This window comes from Porites lutea, chromosome 11 (assembly GCF_958299795.1).
Source record: "Porites lutea chromosome 11, jaPorLute2.1, whole genome shotgun sequence".
NCBI lineage: Eukaryota > Metazoa > Cnidaria > Anthozoa > Scleractinia > Poritidae > Porites > Porites lutea.
In genome coordinates this window covers 20,591,063-20,612,519 of record NC_133211.1, presented here as the reverse complement: position 1 = coordinate 20,612,519, position 21,457 = coordinate 20,591,063, and the positions used below count along the sequence as shown (strand labels likewise).

Here is a 21,457-nt window from a genome sequence, read left to right as displayed (position 1 = left end):
GTTAATCATTGTATACTATTGTATGCCTCACCCCCTCCCCCACCGCCACCCCATGCATCATCTCACCACCTCAATACAGCTTTAGGTTAGTTATAAGATTGGCTACCCCTGCTATTACATGTATGTTACAAGTGGAGGTTAAGTGATTGTCTTTAACCACAGTCTAATTTAATCTTTTTTAAAATTAATGGACCCACAGTGAGCTGTCGCTGATATTTCAAGTTGCCTTGTATATGCAAATAATAGGCAGGGAATTAAAGAGCTAAGAAGTTCTACAACTTTTCTTTCTTTTCCCTCAAAGCCTAGCCATCAACAACAGCGGCCCTGCCTAAATGTCCATGGTATACCAAAGTTGGGATTTTAAGGTTCAATCTTCTTTTTTTTTGTCAGAATTTTTCCCTTTCCTTTATTTTGAATACCGTAAACTGCTGCTTATACTTGTACGCCTTGGGCTATGTGTAAATACACCTTCGTAAGGGGTCTTAGGAGGAGGGCTTATAAACGGAGCGGCTTATATCCAGGGTGGCTTATAACCGCAATAGAAAAAGTATTTCTAAATAAGCTATAGCATTGAGTACTGGATAAGAACTAGACAGAGGGGAAAAGCGTTTAGTTACTTGAATTCCTTTTCTCTGCTCTCCAAAAGAAAAGAGGTTGACCTGATTATAGGGTGTTCATTTCTACTTTTTTAACAACTTGTATCAGCGATGAGCAGAGACGAAAAAGACATTTTTATTGAATGCAATTTTATTTTGAAGCTTAGCGTTACTTTTGAAGCTTATCCGTCTGAGACGGATAATCCATCTTCAAAATCCGTTAAAATTGACGGAAAAACAGTTGCATAAAGTCAGGCAAATTGTCCATCCAAAATTAAGACCGTTCCATTTTCAAATTAAGACATATTATATGTCTGACGAGAATTATCCAACGAATAATCCGTCTCTAGTGTCAAAACATGTTAAAACACCCTTAAATATAACTCGACTATGAGGCTTTCAGTCGTCAACCGCATTTGGTATATAACTTCATTGTGCCAAAAGCCATTTACAGATTACTTTCCGGGGCACCCGCATAAATATTGGGAAGTCTGGCTTGCCTCCTCGGGACGCCTAGGCTGTCACGTGGTTGGACCCCATCCTTCGCGTCCATGCTTCTACAATTGATATTGTCCGCGTTGTCGAAGGTTTTGGTCTCAAAGGAGAGAGGCCTGGAGAAGACTCTTGGTGTCATCGTTAGTTGATCCATCTGATCTCTGACGCTCATCATCGACTGTAAAGAGAATTATTATACATTTTTCAACCTTGAAATAATCATAATTTTCCTAACTGTGAAACTGTATTTTAGCAATGAAATGTTCCTCTGAAATTGAATGATACATTCTATTCAAGGACAATACTCTGCGGTCGGTAGTCTTCTTCGAGGACGTTCTTAGGGCTTCATCACGTGTTCGTACCTCGCGAACGACGTTCGTTTTGAAGGAACACGAGAAGAAGCCTAAAAACATCTGCTTGTTGAAAATTTATAAGTGTTTGGTGATCTTGACATACTGAACTGATGGGTTGTCTCTCCGTTCTCTTCTGTCTGTCGGGCTAATCTGAAGTGGATTTCCGTTTTTTTTTTTCAAAAGTTTCCCCACGGTTATTTGAACATATGCATTCTCTTCACTCTAGCTTAACATTTTCCACTCTTTTCTTCACTCGCTCACACTCTAAGATGTTTCGAATTTTCGATCTTTGCTTACTTCTGGTTTATTAAGTTGTTGCTTTAGATTGCTACATCGTCTTTCGATCAGCAGAAATACTATAGATACAACTATTCCCCCTGCCAGAACAATGAAGACCCCAGCCATGTGATCCAAAGAAATCCTCATCGTTGAAGCTGACGCTGGCTTTTCTTTTTCGCAGTCACTGCGATGATCCCACCATTTTTGACGGAGCTTATCCAAGAAACCCTCTTCCCTTAGCTGCAAAATGAACACAGAATCAACTACACCTTAGACTTCTTGAGGATTGAGCCTGGCTGGGTGGAAGGGTGGGTTGAGAGAGTAAGGCTAAGCGGAATACCTAGCATATAGTTTGTAAGTGTAAAGTGGGAATCACCAGAGAAGAAACTGTGTCAGGCCGCGGTATTGGCGTTTTTAGCTATTCTTACTGCATTCATAAATAGGCTGTAACGCAGGAAATGTATAAGAAACTCCTTTGCATACTTAACTTATTTATTTGTTTGTTTATTTACTCATTTATTAATTTTTCTAGTTACCTTGAGTATTGCAACTGAAATTTGATCCGTCAGGTCAGAATTTCTTTGCAGTGCAATGCCGTAACTTTTAGCTTCCAGCAGATTTTTCAGCATCGTCGTGTTACAAGGTTCCTTCATGTTGTAGTAGTCTAGATATGGTTCGTCGGTCAAGTAAGCAAACCCTCCCTCTTGCACCTTGGCCACTCCGTCTTTTGTCGAGTTGACAAAGGTGTTACCCTTTTTCATTGTGTTATACATTTTCTGGTATGTTTCTACTTCTGATTTTTTGAAGAAATCGGAAAGTGACCCGTCGTTTAAGACACCATATTTTATTTTGTTCTGATTGGCCAGGTCTTCTAAGGATTGTATGGTGCTTTTTATGTTCTTGGCTGTGAAAGAAATCTTCGTTGATTAATTGCTTTGAAAAAGAATCACCTGTAACAGTTCACTGTTAGCCTTCAGGGTAATATATGAGGGCATTAAACGAGTGTGTAGGTACAGTGTAACATGGATGTTTGGGTGACATCAATGTTGTCTTTGGACATGATCAAAAAATGTTTTGCCGTCAATTAATCCTGAAAAAGCAGCCGTCTCTGCTCGCTCCTCGCCCCCAGGGACGTTCCCTTATAAAGCGACGAGGAGCAAGAAGAGACGGCTGTATACGCAGGCTGCTGTTTAGTAATCATCGTTCACACAACGCAAGTTACGAAAAGAATTGGGGATGGTAAGGGGTGAACAGACTGAACTAATTTACCAAGGTTTGAAAGGCGAAAATATTCTACGTAACTGTATTACCCTCAGTTAAAAAACATGGACGAGGAGTTGAAGCCGCACAAGAGGTCACTAGGGCAACCTGGAACCTTCAAAAGCAAACCTGATTTGACAGCTAAGCCGTACTGCTCCTCCCATATATGAATAATAATCCACTCATTCATTACCTGTGAAATACGCAGCCAAGTTTGCAGTGTAAGTGGAAATCAAAATTAGGGTAAAGAACCAAAAAGCTCCAGCTAACATTCTACCAGAGGCACATCTAGGCGTGTTGTCAGCACCTTGCTGCAAAATAGACCCCAGGGAAAACCATAAACTGTTGAACAAGTTCAGCTCGTCACCATCGCCCTCACCAGTGCTGACCGCCCTAGCCCGGTAACCACTAGGACTGAAGTAATCCAAGCAGTAGATTAGCAGAGTGATACCTATAACCTGGAGACAAGAAGAACATGAAGGAGTTAACATGCTCAGTTTTGTAACTCACTCCAAAAGCAGGCAAACATGTAAAATAAAAAAAAAATAAAGTGATAAGGGTTTAAGCTGATGGATATTATTAAAAAGGGCCGAATTTTAACACCGATTCTAAGGATTAGATTGTGATTAACGCAAATTAAAAGAGAATGATGAGATAATGAGCTAACTTAGCTCGTGTTTAAAAGACGAGACCTTATTATTATCCTGAGCTGAGTCGTTCGATTTGCATATATATTAAAACTAATATCATTGAAGTGGGTTTTTTTGGAGAAAACTGTTGGTACCACAAAATGCACGAGAGACCGCTAATCACCAGCCTTTACACTCTCTGAAATGTTTCCGGATGAAAAAGATACTCTACTCAAGACGCTATATAGGAAATTTCTTACCCTGTTCCTAAAATCCATACCTTGTTTAGGCCAATTAAGGAAGTGCGCCCTCCCCCGCCTTCCCTCGCCCCCGAACTCCAGCATAATCTTTAAAGCATGTGTCTAGTATAGAAGGTTTAATATTTTGAGTAACCCATCTAGTAACCTGATAAAAAGAGAAAAACAGCTTACAACAGCGATTGTTGAAAGCCAGACATCCATTTCAAATGGTAGAAGAAATCCGAAGAGATTCAGATCTTCTTTTGTCGGTTTTGGCATGTGTCTAGTGTAGAAGGTTTAGTATTTTGAGCAACCCATCTAGTAACCTGATAAAAAGAGAAAAACAGCTTACAACAGCGATTGTTGAAAGCCAGACATCCATTTCAAATGGTAGAAGAAATCCGAAGAGATTCAGATCTTCTTTTGTCGGTTTTGGCATTAAGAGACTAATTTTGAAGTCCATGAAAGGTTTGCTAAAATCTACTTTCAGCTCTCTCGCAGAAGTGATAGTGATGGCTCCGATGGCTACATGAGCTTTCTAAAGAAAGAGAAAAACATCAGTATATTAGAAACAAATGATTTAAAATTTTTTAAGGGGGGGCTTATTCTTATATGGCAATCCAAAGAAAAATTTGTGACTTAGAAAATGCTCGCAAAAAGCGCTTTGATACAGTGAGCTGCGTAGCTGTTTTAAAGATATTGCATTAAAGCTGATAATACTGGGAACACCTGCCCCTGGATTTCCGATCGAAAAGTCTGGTCATTCTCTCTTTGTTTAATATGTACTGTTTTAGTTTTTGCTGCTAGTTACGAAGTTCTAAAAGCTGGCTAAAATTGCGGCCAAAAGTATCAAAACGGGAGCGTAATCCAGGGCATTGTTTTTACAGCCATAATGGTTATCACGATATGATGGTCTTGAGGTTCGTTGATTGTAAGAAAGAAAGCTAAAAAAGCAGAATTAAAAGAAAATCCTGAATGCTTACCGTCGTGATACAGTCATGAGGAGAAAAAAGTAACAGGGCTGGGAATTAGCAAAGTTTAACTCAAAAGCGTTTATCTAGTCATGGTTTAATACCTAGCCAAGGCCTAGGGTGGCTTGGCAATTAGTCGGTTAATTTATCATTGGTTAAAGGAGGTGATGCGTTCAATAGCAGTTATGCGTGAATAGGTCAGATGAGTAAATTTCACCACCAAACCCCGTCGGTTTTTAACAAAATCCTCATTTTGAAAACGAGGCTTGATGGTGCAATCCACTCGTCTGACGCAAACATGTATAAGAGCTATTCCTATAGGGGTCTAACATCTTCTCAACGTTCTCAAGGCTAGGGTGGGGCACTTCAACGTTCAACGAAACTTATTTCTACTCCTAGCAGCTTGCTTGGGCGAAAAATAAACCCATTCAAATGCTAAGAGCAGCGCTAAAACCCCTACGCGAGAGCATGCTTTAGGTTAACCAAGATCTCTACATGATTATTACTCTGTGCTGGAGGGACCATTTGTTCTTAAATTTTAAAAGATCATGAACAAGAGCTTTGTTATCACCTTGTCTTGAAGATGCTTAATAAGACTATTCATCGTTCCTTCCTTGGAAATATCAAGTTCGTAGTTGAAGCCCATTCTATCCTTTATTTTCTCGAGTAGGTCGATACTGAAACCTTCATATCCATGTCCACCATTGGTTTTCCCATCACCAGAATGGCTGCTTTTATTCTCACAAAATGGTGAATCCTAAATACAGAAAGAAAGCCGAGTTGTTGGATTAGTAATCGATTCTTCAAACAGACTCTTGTGTAGTCCTGTATTTCAATTAAACATTCAAAGCTAAAGATAACTAAAATCCTCCGAAAAAGTCTGCTTCTGTTCCAATTTGACCAGAGTACTCGTCTTGAAGCTGAGGAAATACGATATATACACGGGCGTAAGAGAAACAACCTCTGCTCTGATAATCGCACCATTTTTTATGGTTCATGCACGAGGCCTCAACTCGCGTCAATGCTTGATAGCCAGACGGGGTTTTCAACTGTTTGAAACACAAATTTCTGCAGCCGGGATATTAACCATAGAGAATTTTACGGGCTTATTATGACTTAGTGAAGCAAACAAACAATAACACAGCGATATTCAAAACCGGTTCAGAGCAGGCTATAAACCAGTAATTTTTAATTCATTCGTTAGCCCACATTTCTGGAATAGAGCGGTGGTTCTCGGCAGAAGTTAATTTTCGCACGACTGACACAGCATACATTAGGCTGATTTAGTAACAGGACGGGAACGTCAGTTGACGACGGGAAAGCGCGCGGAAATGACTAAACACGACTTCCGGTGCCCAATTTGCCGCTCTGTCATTGGTCAAGCCAGTTGTTTGATCTGCCCGCACCGTCGTCAACTGACGTTCCCGTTCTGTTGCTAAATTAGCCTAATGCGAAAACTGAAGAGTTCAGTCTCTTCGCAGGGTAACAGCTCATCCTCGAGTGAGTGGTTTGGATCTCAAACATGGGCCTTACTTATGACCGTTACGGATCAAAATAGCTAGTTTAAGTCATGAACTATCATTCTTCGGTAAATGTGATTATGCAAAATTACCACTATGGTAACAACTTTTAACGTCCTTCCTTCTAAGGCTTTTCCTTTTTTCTTCGTTCTTTGCTTCCTTAAGCATTGCAACTCCTGCCAGAAATCCCCTGTCCAATCAATAGCGTCCATGTTGTTCAACTGGACGGGTTTATTTGTTGTTTTTCCTCCGTTCTTATTCCAAAGACCAACCTATTTTAATAACCAAAAAATTTATTTATAAAATGACAAGGATATATAGCAAGCGTACTCTGATTGGCTGTGAGCTGTCTTTGCATGGGAGTAGGTTAACACAGTTGTTTTGCTGTGCTTGCTCGAGGCTCTTGTTATTTGCAGCTGAAAAGCTCAATCAAGGTTCCAGTTACATATGTGAAAAATGGCGTTATCAAACGTTTAGCCAACCTCGTTCGGGCGGGTAGGAGAGAACCCTGGGAACGAGGTTGACGTTTGGCTGACTCTTAATTGGAGCTCTCTGCAACAACTCATTGCAATGGTTTTACTTACGTTTACAAGAACAGACTCCGTCTCCTCATTGTCGTTTTCTTGAACTTGGACGTTAACTATGTCCAGCCTCTCTACCACCCTGCTTCTAGTATTATTATCAAATCTCACCTCTCCTGTTATTCCAGCAAACTTTACCTTGAATGCAAATTAAGAAAAAGGTAAATGACAAGACATATGAGAAATTGCTGCAACAGGAGTTGGGTAAACATTTTATTTGATCGTGCGTAAAGTCACAATTTTCTAGGACAAAAAACTACTTAGTGAGACATCATTTTTACTTACTTTATTATTAAGGTTCTTGAGCATTTCTATTCCACTTGTACTTCGTTTTCCTGATGTAAAGCAATTTCCTAACTTGGGAATTTTTCCAGCTGCGTCCTTTTTAAAGGCGTCCACTACCGCGAATAAAGTATCGTTGACCAAAGCATAGATAACCTAAACAAATGAAATAGAAGCGAGTGGAGTATTAGAATTAGGATAAGTACATTTTCTTCTTCCGGATAATAACTGCACTTTAGCCTGCAAACGCAGACTTATTTCTGGTCTTCGCTTCTCTCCACCCGAAAAGTAAACTAGTCAAATTCCTAAATACGTCAGCTCGCGAGGTCGCGACGACTCATTCGAGCTTTCTTTTTATCCTCTATTCCGATTGGTCACCAACAACGCAAAAGGCAGTTTACGTCACACAATTCGTTTGACGGCTCGGGTTCCCAGACATTACTTTTCGGGTGGAGAGAAGCGACGACCGCACTGTACTTCTGCGTTCTGGCAAACTAAATGCATTTTCGGTTTTCGAAATATCAGCAGCATAAGCTTTGGAATGGGGTCAGTTACCATTGTTAATAAGCCATCTCCAAATTGCCTCTAGCCTCGGCTTTCTGAAATCAATAATCATTGTGAAGTCTTTAACGTGAAGACTTTGTCATGAAAATAGTTTCATTCATTGATTCATTGATTCATTCATTCATTTGATCCTTTTGGATGTGGCCTCGTTTTGAAAGTAAGGGTTTTTGGAAATCGGAAATGATCAGTAGTGAATGTTGGTCCATCAAAAGACCAAGATAGTAAAACCTCTTTCAATTCACTTCAATTTGGGAAGGTGCATATTGATCAAGAAAATCAACTAACGTATATAGTTTAATCAATAAAAGAACAAGGGGCATTTGTTTAAGCGGAGATTCTCAATTAAACATTAATTTACTTTTAATTTTCTATTTGAATTGTTGATGAGCTTTTGGAGTTGATGATAATAATGATGACGATGATAATGATGATGATGATGATGATGATGATGATAATGATGATGATGATGTAGATATTCCTACTTTTTTGGCTTGGTTCCTAAACATCGTGGGGTTAGTCGACAGATTTTAGCTTTATTTTGAGCTAAGCTACTCTATGACTCTGGTTGTCAGGAAGCAAAGAGGAGGACTATTATAATTTCAGTGTCCTATAAAAGCAAGTAGTTATCGAAGTACCTCGGGTGTTTTCTTGAGGTCGCCATTTTTTGTTTTTCTCTCAGCATCCTCCTTTAATTTTTGTGCCTTCTCAGGATCTGTTAAGTTCACCCGGAGACCTACAAGTCCCTTAAAACATTTTTTAGATATATTTCCATTAAAGTCCTATGGAAGGAAAAAATAACGAAAACGAATAATGAGAATCACTGTGACAATAGATCTAATGATTTTGATATATTTTAAAATTTATACTTCACTCCGATGCCTCAAGGAATAAAACAAATTTATTGACCACTAAAATTTGAGGTGATTTCTCTTTTCCCCCAAGCTTCGACGCCAAATATAAATTTTAAGTTTACAAATAACTGATAAGCACTCGCAAATCCCTTTTTCACCTGCTTCGATACACCTTTAACGGTTACAGGAAAAATTGCAAGTGTGTTTTCTAAATCAAGACATTTCTTCAAACAGTATGTATAAACATCCTCAGGAAATGTTTTAAAAAGAAATAGATTTTTAAAATGTTCTCGGCTGAGCTTCTAAGACTAAATGAAATAAGCTACAGCATGTTTTCTAATACTTGTACTAAACCTTATTCACAGTACTCTCCCTGTCTGCACGCGGCAAGAGGATTTAGGCATTGTGTCACGTGGTTTCCCAGGGGGGGCGAACAACGAAATAGATCGTCTTCACTTACGTGATCAGTGGCTATGTTGATTTCTGGCAATAAAAGACAGTCTTTTATATGCAGAGAAAATAGTTCCACAGGATTATCTTGGTAAACCAAAATGACCGCCGTTTCATTGTTTTGTACACCAATATGGCCATTGTAACGTCATGTGAAAATGTCTATAAAGTACTTTAAGCTTTCAAGACGGTAATTCATCATTTTCACAAAGACTATAATGCACTTTGTTTACCTTCCTCCCACCCCCGCTCCTCCGCCCCCCCCCCCCCCCCCTACCAAAAAAAAAACAAATCCTGACTATTGTTTTCAATTTCTCCTGGGTATTACAGTCATCCCAAGGGAAATCGAAGACAATGCTTATGCAAACGTTTGGGGGATAAACAAGGTGCATATAGACTTTGTGAAAAAAATGAATGGCAAATAAAGGCGAAAAGTGATCATTGAGACTTTCTCGGATGCAACAACGACCTTAGACATTCTCACAGCAAGCGACAATGAAGTAAAACTCGACGGAATTTATCCACCCCCTCCTCCCCCCCAAAGAAAAAAAATGCGCACCATATTCAAAGCAAACCATCTGGATTTTTCATTCATAGCACCAAGTTGTAAAGCCTTTAAAAGAAAAAAATATATAGTTAATTAGTCAAATTTATTATTCTGACAACTAAATTGGATAGTCAACTTGAATACGAAAAAATTCAGCGTCGGTTTTAATTTCAAGTTTGTCAGAATAGGCTGCATTCCCGCTTGTGAGCTACCTTGACGAATTCAATTTGTGGTTGCCTTGTTGACTACACATATATATCATTAGTTTTAAAGGGAGGTGAATAGTCGTTTATATAAAAGAAAATGCGAGGCGTCGAACAATGTATGAAATATTATGCACTAACTCTGAAGGGATAGTTATTTTAGTATTTACCAAATCATAAATTTTTTTAAAATAAAGGAGGTCTCTTTAAAGAGCTTTGTTTATGTTTTAATTGACAATGTTTTAGGGGATGTGTCGAGTGCATTTTCAAGAATTTGTTAAAAATTCACTGTGAATGAATTTTTCTACGCATCAGTAACCACCGGCAAGCCAAATTTCGTCGCTTTCTTTGTATTTGTTTTTACAGCTCTAGCCTGTGACAGGCTCTCACATAGTAGGATCGTCCCCAAAACTGGACGCCATATTAATTCCCGTCCCAAAACGGTAAATAACCAAGGACATTTAGTAATTCAGTAGATTCGTCTTTCGTATCATCTAAAGAATTAGGCAGATCGAAGAAGGTTCGACAGCACCCTCCGAGATCGGCATTATTAAAAAGGCGGGCAATTTTAGCCCAGCCTTCCACTCGAAGGAATTTCTACTCTAAAGAATGCCATTTAAAGCTACGTGCAAACGGACGCAAGAACTCCCAACAATGTTGGGAGTTGTTGGGCCAACAATCTTGCGTCCGTTTGCACGGGGCTAAAAGTTTGCCCGCTTTCAAATTTTGCACAACAATGTGCAACAGGGTGTGCAAACGAACTCAACATGTACCATCCAACAATGTTGGGAGTTGTTGGCCGAGAATGTTGCGTACGCGGTTTGCACATAGCCTGCTGGCACACAGTTTAAAGAAAGAGTAAATAAGACTAGCTACATCACACACTTATTGATTCTGTCTAAGTATTCAGTAAAAAACTAAAATTTAGGAGAATTAGGCAGATCGAAGAAGGTTCGACAGCACCCTCCGAGATCGGCATTATTAAAAAGGCGGGCAATTTTAGCCCAGCCTTCCACTCGAAGGAATTTCTACTCTAAAGAATGCCATTTAAAGCTACGTGCAAACGGACGCAAGAACTCCCAACAATGTTGGGAGTTGTTGGGCCAACAATCTTGCGTCCGTTTGCACGGGGCTAAAAGTTTGCCCGCTTTCAAATTTTGCGTAACAATGTGCAACAGGGTGTGCAAACGAACTCAACATGTACCATCCAACAATGTTGGGAGTTGTTGGCCAAGAATGTTGCGTACGCGGTTTGCACATAGCCTGGCACACAGTTTAAAGAAAGAGTAAATAAGACTAGCTACATCACACACTTATTAATTGATTCTGTCTAAGTACTCAGTAAAAAACTAAAATTTAAGAGCTAGACCTGTACCTTCTCCAGGATATCATCCAGGTTTTCTGGTCTGCAAATGACCAGCACGATATTTGCACAAGTCTTTGGAAGAACTTCAAGTGCACGTTGAAATTCCTCTTCGTTGTTTATGTTTACTTCAGGGATTGCGTCAACTTCAAATCTTTCGAGTTCACGAGCTATTGAGTACACTTTCGTTGCAACTCTGGAGTACTCGTCTAAAAGAAATGGTGAAGTTTATTAGAGTTTCCAACAAAAGAAATTCTCAGTGCTACATTAAAACACGGCAAGAGACTTTTCAGAAAATCAGCACTTGTAGCGTGTTCAAAGAAATAAAGGAACCAATATCTAGACATCCATATCTTGACTTTACACATAGAAAACAAATCAGGTATAGCGTAACTGACATAATAGACGCCAGGGGCGTTAATTTAACTTTAGGAGACCAAGAAGGGCGTTTAATAGAGGCGTTTAAAAGAGAGATGCAGTTATTTTCATAGCTGCAACAAGCTCAAAAAAACATATAATGCTTTCGGAGAAAATGAAAGAGAATTTATAAACAGCAGAATACCCAGTTCATTCATTGACACGAAGTGTACGTCTAGGCCGTTTAGAATCCTCTTCAAGGTAATTGTGTTGTCATCGTTAGTCTGTCCTTACTTTCAACTTGACATCGAAAAACGCAATACGCAAACCCTTGTTAATCAAGCAAGAAACTGAAGAAACTTTATGATTTTTCTCCCTTTTGCTAATTCTTAGTATTTAAGAGTAATTGTCATGGGCAGAGTCTATTAGGCAGGGGGCGTATATTAGAGATAGGCGTCCAATACAAACTTAACATCGTAGAAGAGGCGTTTTTTGACAAAAGGCGTTCGTTTGATAGGCGGCGTCGATTAGATTATCTACCGTACTTCTCGGTTATTCTGGTTAACAGTTGTTATTATACAGTAGTAACTTCATTTCAAATTCTCTGCTTTGTTCTCAATTTTCAATTTCCCTGTCCGCGTGCTCGTTCCCCGCTACCCGTTTCCCGTTTTAGTAACATCCCCGTTTTGAATTATCGCCTACCTTCAAACACAATTGCCACTGGTTCCCTGGGACTGTCTTCACCAACGGTAAACACTATGACGTCAATTATGGCACGTGCGTACATATCATAAGACGGCAATGCAGAGTAAACAAATCGATTCGACAAGTCTCGCAAGATGGGCTTAAAGCTGAATAACGGTATACCCAGCACCTCAGCAAACGAAAACGAGTGGTGGTCACCAAAGGACAAATCAAATATTGCTATTGCGCACGACATGTCTTTCAAGTTATCTGGTACAAAAGATAAAAAAGAGGGAAATAAATGATTGAAAATGGTTTAACTTTATTCAGGCCTAGTAAGTAGAAGAGACTGGTTAAACATTAAAGTTAAATATAACAGTGCTGTGATCAGAACAAACGGATCAACACCAAATTTTCACACCCGAACACGTGGCTGATCTTGTATCGGCAACATTCTCTTCTTTACCGGCTTTAAAAGTACTTACTGTATGATAACAACTCCTTCGATGATGTCGTTCTGATGGATGTTAAGTTAATGTATTTATCCCCGGTAAGTGTCCTGTTGACGTCAGTAACACTTTTTCTCAGCATATTGGCAAGGAAGTCATGGTTTGGATGATGAATTACACCTATAAAGATATTTTATTAAAAAAATATTAAGTTATAATCTAAAAATTCATTGTATAGCTGTCGGCTCACCGACCTTCCACGCAGACGTTCGTAGGGGAGTCGTATTTCTTCCTTCCCCACGACAGGGAGAGAGGGAGAAAATGGGATTCCCCTAAAATCGCTTGGGTAAGAGGCTATCGTTTCACCAGTTGTATGCCATACATGAAAGGAGATACAGTTTCTGAGCTCGTTAGTTACAATTTCAAATCAAGAATCAAGAAATTTGGAATTAACAGCAATAGAACAAACTAGAAACAATCTTGATCTCCCAATTGCAACTAAATATCTATATACTTTTGTCGCTGTTTGCAAAACCGGATTTGACTTGCAAATATTTTAGTATTTACAGCTATCTGGCTGTTAAAGGTCTTGGTAGTGTTGATCAAAAATTAAGACTGGTCATGAGTGAATACACAATGTTAATGAAGACTCAAAATATTGGTTAAAGCGAAGTCATCACAATTGGCCGCCTAAGGTGAATTTTTTGCCTTCGTTAACTTCAAAATGCTATCCCGATTACTCCCTGTTTTATAAAGCAATTGTTATATAAATAATAATATACATGAAAAAATTTCTCGATTGTGATTGGCTAAGAGGAATGCAGTTTTTAGGTAACACAGTGCAGAAAAAAGGTAATTGAGTGCAGAAAAAAGGTAATTTAGTGCAGAAAAGAGTAACAAACGTGACATTCTGATTGGCTAAAAAACAAAGGAACTCACTGAGAGCCAATCAAATGCGCCATCTAAATGGCGCAAAATTTTGATCCGCTATGCCAAGCCAAATGTAGCAATATTCAATATTTATAAATGCATTCAATTTAATACCTTTTTTTGCTATTTGCTTACTTCTATTCAATTTAATCCTTAATTTTCATTCAATTCAATCCCCAATCATTCAATTTAATAACTGATATTTATTCAATTTAATCTACTAAAAGTCATTCAATCTGAACACTGATACTTATTCAATCCAATCCTTCCGTATTCGTTCAATTTAAAATATACATATATGTTTAATTTGATCACTGATGTCTATTCAATTTATTCAACCGCATTTTATTCAGTTCGAACGATATACATTCATTCAATTCAATCAGCCCATATTCGTTCAATGTTCGCACTCATTCATTTAATCTCGGGGACTGGGACAAGTAAAAATAAACGCGTGGTACTGGGTAACACTCTTCCCGCACAAAAGATTCAAAAGATGGCGGAATCGGAAGACATGATCGATGTTTGTGATGATTTAGCAATCGAGAGTTTCTTTGAGCATGTCTTAAACAGGACGGAGGAACTTCTTGATGAGAACTCAAATGTAAGCGGTGAACATCGTATTTCAACCCATTTCGATCTCCTAGAGAGAACGGTAAGATTACTAGCTCAATTGGCGAGGATAGTCACAGACGAAACTGATCTGAAACTGTTAGGCGATTTAAGAGTGGTGTTTTCTGAACTACTTGAAAAGTTCCTTCATCATTTTGGAAGCACGGCATCTTATACCTCGCAAGTAATAACATTCCCTAGTCTATTGGTCAAGACTGAAGGCCCAGGTAGACCACGGGTTCACATTCCGCCTGAGGTACTCGAAGAGTTGAGAGGGCTGGGATTTACATGGCAAAAGATTGCTAGTATATTTAAAGTGTCACGCTGGACAATTATGCGTCGAGTTCGTTTATTTGAACTTGAAAATCTCTCTCTCTTCAGTAGCATCACTGATGAAGAAATCGACGATATCATTCGTGACTACATTGCACGCCATGGGTCAACCACAGGAGAATCCTACCTCCGTGGATACTTTAGAGCATTGGGATATACCATACAGAGAAGGAGGATCAGAGAGAGTTTAAACAGGGTAGATCCAAGGAACACCGCATTGAGGTGGGGTGCATTAGTGTCAAGGAGAGTGTATTTTGTCCCGTGGCCAAACTCGTTATGGCATTTAGATGGTCATCACTCTTTGATTCGCTGGGGCTTTATAATACACGGATGCATCGATGGTTATTCAAGAAGAATTATTTTCCTTCATTGCAGCACAAATAATCTTGCTTCAACGGTTCTTGGTCTCTTTGAAAGTGCTGTGGAACGAGATGGTGGGTTATGGCCCTCTCGCATCAGGGTAGATTATGGTGTGGAGAACACTGCTGTATGTGATGCAATGGTAGCTGTTCGGGGAGAAGGTCGGGGTAGTTTCATTGCTGGTTCATCCACAAGAAATCAGAGAATTGAGAGATTATGGAGAGATGTTTTCAGATGTATTTGCCATGTATTTTACTACATATTCTATGCAATGGAGCAAACTGGAGTTTTGGATGTTGAAAACCCTATTCACATGTTTACTTTACAGTATGTCTATTTGGCAAGAATAAACAATGCTTTATCTGAATGGATGGTCTCTTTCAATGACCATCCTGTCCAAACAGAGCACAGTTGGTCACCAAATCAAATGTGGTTGAATGGGATGATGCATCCATGCAATCCTCTTGCTAATGGCAGTAATGACGTTGAGCCTGAAGATATGACATTTTATGGAGAAGATCCTGAAGCACCGATACCAACTGAAGAATCCAACAACAATGTTGAAGTGTTTCCTGCCCAGCTACCAAGCAACAACACTGATGAACTGGTGGCCTATTTAACTACTGCTGTTGATCCTTTACAGGAGTCTTCTAGTTTTGGTGTGGACATTTATGCTAAAGCTCTTGAAATTATAGTTCATAAGTTAGAGCAAGAACACTGAAGAAGACAGTATTGCCACTGAACAATGTTATTGACTTGTTCTCACTGTCATCATGAGTGATGTACAAAATGCCAATGCCCAAATGTTAACCTGGGAAGCAGGGAGGGGCACGAATTGGATTATGGAAATTTCTAAATATCAGTGTACAACTCATGATCCTCCTTCAGGAGTCGTAATGACTTCCTGTAAACAGTGAATGTATGTACACAAAAAAACTCTGGTATTTAAATTATTCAACACTTTTTATTGAAGAAAGTGATCCTCAGTCCAACGTTGATCAATATTTTCAAGGTCAGAAATTAACAGTCAGCCAGCTTATTTAATTTTTGGCTACTTAAGTTCATAACAGTATCATATTACTAGTGCATGTTCAAAGTTTTGCGACAACAGTAACATTAACATTAATATTAAATTCAACCCTTTCACTCCCAGAAGTGGCCAACTAGATCCAAATTGCACAAAATTCTACAATATATTTTGTAAAAATCTGAAAACAAACTGTACTTTGTGAAAGTACTGCAAAAGAGGTTTCATTTGAATGGTCAGGATTTTGTACACAGGCTCAAAAGGTAGAGCCATATCAAAAGACTCCATCATTCACTCTGGGGGTGAAATGGTTCATCATTAAAATATCAACTTTTCAGTGGTTTCTTTTCTTATTTCATATTTCCATCAATTTTCATGAATAACTTTAAATGTGAAATGATGGTACCAACTGTTAAAACATGTAAGCTTAAAATGTTTGAATACATATTTTCCAATCACTTGCTGCCAATTAAAAGTAACCTTGCTTAATTGGAAGTAAAACTATTTCCAGTAAGGTTTTTCAAATCACAATAATATCTACTTCTCTTAAAGAAGTTTTATTCATTATAATTAATTCTAAGATCAACGAGAACCCTTTTTAAGCATGTTCTTCATAACCTTGAAGAGAACTTGGAAACGTTGAATAAAAAACCAGTGGGGAAAAGTAGAGAAGTTCAAAAACGACAGAGTTGAGTTTTGATGCTAGTCACTTTAAATTTGCAAAAACTAATAAACCGATGTACTTTAGGTGCATCTAATTGTTCAATAATAATAAGCAAATTTGTGAGCTGCTTGGGTTTAACATATTGAAGTGTAATCCTGCCTGAACAGGAATACTATCAAAAAAAACTTATTGTCAGGGACCTTGTTAGACAACCCCAAAATATGCATTCTTGAAAGCATAGTCATAAAGTTTGAACAATTCTCCATCTGCTGGCAGAGGGAGGTTTGGGGTTCCTCTTGGTAAATGTAAAGTATTAGAACAAGTATGGGCCTTAGGCAAGAAATCCGTAGTGATCCTTTTCTTTTGTGTACCCTGGAAAAAAATAACAGAGTGAAAATGACTGTTGAGCAATCAAAAATCTCATATACATGTACTGGAAAACAAACAGTAATACATGTAGCAGCACTTCAAAAAACTTGAATTCCAGCTTGTTGTTTGAAGAAGCCGTTCTCACATTTTGCTAGCTTGAGGTCATTGAATGAGTGCTTGAGGTTACGATTTAGTTAGAAGGTGACTTGCCAGTGCCTTGCCAATAGGGCCAGTACGAAAATCTAGTTGTCCCGGACTACTAAACAGGACCTTTTTGAGCCATAACCAGGGGTGTGGCAGATAAATATTAATTTTGTACCAGAGAAAGTGTTTTTTTAATGTGAAGCCATTGTAGCCATTTTTAGGCTGCCTCTATACTGGCTACAGTATAATCACACCATAGGATTCCACAAAGTTTTGAACGTTTCAATGTCATTTCTGTGGTTGATACGAGCACAGACCATGGAAAATAAGACTCCTTTGTGCTCAAAATTTGTTGCACTAATTTTTCAAAATACTTTTACTGCTAATCTGCTTTGAAACTTCATAATTATAATTTACAATTCAAAAAAAGGCTTGGTGATGACATTTGCAGGTCTGGTGACACCACCCATAAGCTTGGAGTGGCTAACACAATAGTCATCACTTACATACTATTGTTTACCTGTTCTTCACTGATGTTGTCTTCTGTGGTCTCTTTTGCGGGCACATAGGGAACCATAAAATGAATGCTTGGTTGTTGGGTAAACCCCAACAGTGGCTCTTCACTTGCTCCCGTGACAAATTCCAAGATGTTTTCCAATGTGGTCACTCTACGCCCACTTGCCACATCTCGCAGGTACTTGACAAACTTACTATAAACAGCTTTCTCATACTTTAGACTGTTAGAGCCTTCCTCAGAGAACGTGGGTTTAAGGAGATGAAGGATAAGTGGAACTGTCAATTTGGCATTGTTTTGGGGTGGTCTAAGCAGGTAAAGGAACATTGGGAACTTTCGGGCAAACATGTGAATTCCAAGAGTATCTAGTCCTTGCCGAAGCTTCAAAACACACTTTGAACTTGCTAATTCATCACTAACAAAAATGTCATTCAACAGTTCTTCAGAAAAATACCTTGGTGCCTGCCCATTCTGTAAAAGGGCAATTGCAGCCATCTGCCCTACAAAATAGTAATCCTCTGCTAAGTGTTCCTTAAGTCCATGGTCAAAATATTTTGCCTTGATCTGTTGGTTGAAAAGCCTGATCCACTCTTTTCTTGGACCTCCAATATCTTGAGCCTGCTCACCATAAGACTCTACTTGGAAGGTAATTCTTGGATCTTCCACTGATCGTAGTTCATCAAAGGTTGTTTCCAAGACATTGTCACGGTCAACTGCCATAAAGTTAGTGTCTCCTACGTGCCCTGTGGCATCATCTATAACATCCAAGGGTCGGCCTTGTACAATTTTGCTCTGCAAGTATCTTAACATTTCAGTTGGCTCTGTTATGCTTGGTGATGGAAATTCACTGATAATCTTGTAAAAGAACTCACTGTTCTTCTTCTCTATTTGGCATGTCAGGGACTTATCTCTTTCAGGATCAGTGGTAATTGTCGACTCTTGCGTGTGTTGGGTACTGGTATTTGTACTTGTACTTGTACCAGTGAACTCCCCTGTCTGATCATGACATGTAGTGGTACTGGTGGGTCTTTGAGCTGGCCTGTGAGACTCAAGTAAATCTTCATCAAGCCAATCAGACTGATCTTGCCCTGAGTCTGATTCGTTTAAAACAAAGTTGTATGCTTTCTTCATGCGAATGTAGAGAAGCCCTTGTCCGGCTAGTTTCTTTACGACACTGTAATTGTACTCAGTTCCCTCAGCTAGTCTTAACACTGATATTTTCTTCTGGGTTACTTTAACAAAGTCGAAGTCATTTGGTCCTAGTAAACCGTATTCCGATTTGAGGGATGAAACTATTTTTCCACGCACACACAATTCGCTATCATCCTCATTAAGTACCACCATACCTCTTTCCACAATCTTCTCTTTTTTCAATGTTTCAACTTCATCCTCTTCATCGCTTTCTTCGGAAATTGCCCTTAGAAGAGCAAATTCAAATGGCCTTTTCTCGATGTTCTTGGCCTTTTTCGCCGTCTTGTTTTTCGTCGCTGACTCTGCTGTCGCTCTCAGCCTCTCATTTCTGTTGAGTCTTCTGTACAGACCGCGACTGGAGCTTGTGTTCATCATTGATCTTGCCCTTGCAAGGGTTTCGGCGATCGGCGTTGTTATTGCCGGTCTCATTGTACTCGAATCACTTGAATCCGTTCCAGAATTAGTAGATGTTGATGTTTCCACAGTCAGCAACATATCAGATGCCTCTTTAAGAAGGCCAGCCGCCTTCTTTAATTTCTCTTCGTCCATAGTGTAACCAAGATGGTCGACTTCAAAGAGCGGGAAGAATTACCCAGTACCGCGCGTTTGTTTTCACTCGTCCCAGTCCCCGAGATTAAATGAATGAGTGCGAACATTGAACGAATATGGGCTGATTGAATTGAATGAATGTATATCGTTGGAACTGAATAAAATGCGGTTGAATAAATTGAATAGACATCAGTGATCAAATCAAAAATATATATATATATTTTAAATTGAACGAATACGGAAGGATTGGATTGAATAAGTATCAGTGTTCAGATTGAATGACTTTTAGTAGATTAAATTGAATAAATATCAGTTATTAAATTGAATGATTGGGGATTGAATTGAATGAAAATTGAGGATTAAATTAAATAGAAGTAAGCAAATAGCAAAAAAAGGTATTAAATTGAATGTATTTATAAATATTGAATATTGCTACATTTGGCTTGGCATAATCCGCTCCGGACCAGTTTCGAGCAAAAACCGCAATGGTTGGCGTTTGCAGCACATTTGCTTTTGCGACCGAAACAACTGTAGAGGAGCTGAAAAACCGCTCTAAAAAGGAAAACACTGCGAAAAGCACTGTTTTTTGGCTCTCTTTTTGGAAGAATTGGTGCGTAGGTAAGGTAATTACTGATGAAATAGAAAATTATGAGCCGGCTGAGCTTAACACTTTGCTCGAGCATTTCTACGCCGAAGTAAACAATACAAAAAAGGTGAAGATTATGAACCAGAAAGCCTTAAAGTAATGAAGGCATCGCTTGATAGACACTTAAAGAACAAAGGCTGCACCCTGTCCATTGTACGTGACCGAGAATTTAGTTCTTCCAAAGAGGTGTTGGAGGAAAAAGCGAAACAGCTTCGCTTGGCTGGCCGTGGTAAGCGCCCAAACAAAGCTCGGCAAGTATCAGAGGAGGAAGAAGAAATTCTCTGCAAGAGCGGAAAACTCGAGGTAATAACCCAGAATCTTTATTTCAAACACATTGAACAATTCCACTGAACTGTTCATCCCGTTTCTGCAGCTTGCAAACTTTAAAAACATCGAGCAAAATGTTGTTTTGACTGCACGTGTGATGATATTTGCAGCATTTGAATAATTTATTTTTGCACGTAGTTTACACGGGTTGACTCCCTATTAAAGAGATTTTAAAGCTATCTCGCAATTTTTTCATGAATATTATTAATAAGTAATCACATGATTTTTCTCGTGCAATTTGGAATAAATAAGCACTCGTAAATTTTTTCAAAGACCACAAATTGCACTCGCCCTACGGGCTCGTGCAATTTTGTTAGCCTTTGAAAAAATTTACTCGTGCTTATTTATTCCAAATTGCACGAGAAAAATCATGTGATTACCTGTACTAACAAATCAAATAAACGCTTTTGTAGATGGTAAATTCAAAGACGCGCTTGAAAATTATTGTTTCCTGGACCTAATCGTTTCGTCTGTGCACTTTTCTTTACGTGTTATGAAGGGAATTTACGTATGGTCAATTTTGAGAGCATGCAGCTCGGATTACTTTTCGTCTTCAGATATTAAATGTGCACCATTTTTAACAGTAATATTTTGAAATTTACTTGAGTAAATATAATTTGGCAAAGACTCCTTCCCTAATGAAATAATTCAAATATTTCATTACTTACCTATTGACTGGATGCTAGCAGCTTCTAGTTTATGAACTATGTTAGCCAACATAAGGGTCACTGAAAGACTCAGTACAATGCCACGCATTTTGTTGTTTTCTTCAACCTGGGACGATGATGAGTAAAGGAACTAAAATAAGTTACCTGGGCTTTTCAAAGCTCTTAGATTTTGAAAAAATGAGGAAAATTTTATCGGATGTCTCCTCAATTCGCAACATTCTTAAAGTGAATAATTTACTAAGCAAAAATGACAGCGCTTTATAAATTTTTTAGAAAGTGAAAAATTAACGCATCATCTTAAGAGCATTTACATTACAGGGAACTGCTGAAATTTTAGAATAATAAGCTTATGACTTTTCTCTTTGGACAAATTATAATCTCCGAAGTAATTTGAAATTATTGAAATATTCATTATCCATTTATCTTACTTCAAATATATAAAAATATTTG

General features: G+C 38.6%; 2 protein-coding genes across 4 annotated transcripts; one reads left to right on the top strand and one right to left on the bottom strand.

Annotated features, from left to right (window-relative positions):
• Window positions 1–769: 769 nt before the first annotated feature.
• On the bottom strand, window positions 770–12,845 carry LOC140952122 (glutamate receptor 3-like). Its single transcript, XM_073401548.1, has 14 exons — window positions 12,710–12,845; window positions 12,243–12,494; window positions 11,196–11,392; window positions 9,630–9,683; window positions 8,405–8,548; window positions 7,209–7,361; window positions 6,927–7,061; window positions 6,435–6,614; window positions 5,394–5,579; window positions 4,204–4,389; window positions 3,177–3,441; window positions 2,260–2,627; window positions 1,742–1,963; window positions 770–1,269 (listed from the first exon to the last, which is right to left on the bottom strand). Exons 1-14 carry the CDS (start codon window positions 12,813–12,815, stop codon window positions 1,045–1,047), a joined length of 2,673 nt encoding a protein of 890 aa, XP_073257649.1. The 5' UTR covers window positions 12,816–12,845; the 3' UTR covers window positions 770–1,044.
• Window positions 12,846–14,100: 1,255 nt separating this feature from the next.
• On the top strand, window positions 14,101–16,339 carry LOC140952229 (uncharacterized). Of its 3 annotated transcripts, none has more exons than XM_073401657.1 (2): window positions 14,110–14,207; window positions 14,597–16,339. In XM_073401657.1, the coding sequence occupies exons 1-2, from the start codon at window positions 14,194–14,196 to the stop codon at window positions 15,627–15,629; spliced, it is 1,047 nt and encodes a 348-aa protein (XP_073257758.1). In that variant the 5' UTR covers window positions 14,110–14,193; the 3' UTR covers window positions 15,630–16,339. The 3 variants fall into 3 exon arrangements, with proteins under 3 accessions (XP_073257756.1, XP_073257758.1, XP_073257759.1); XM_073401658.1 differs by having other exon boundaries at window positions 14,132–14,207; window positions 14,600–16,339; XM_073401655.1 differs by having other exon boundaries at window positions 14,101–16,339.
• The last annotated feature ends 5,118 nt before the right edge of the window (window positions 16,340–21,457 follow it).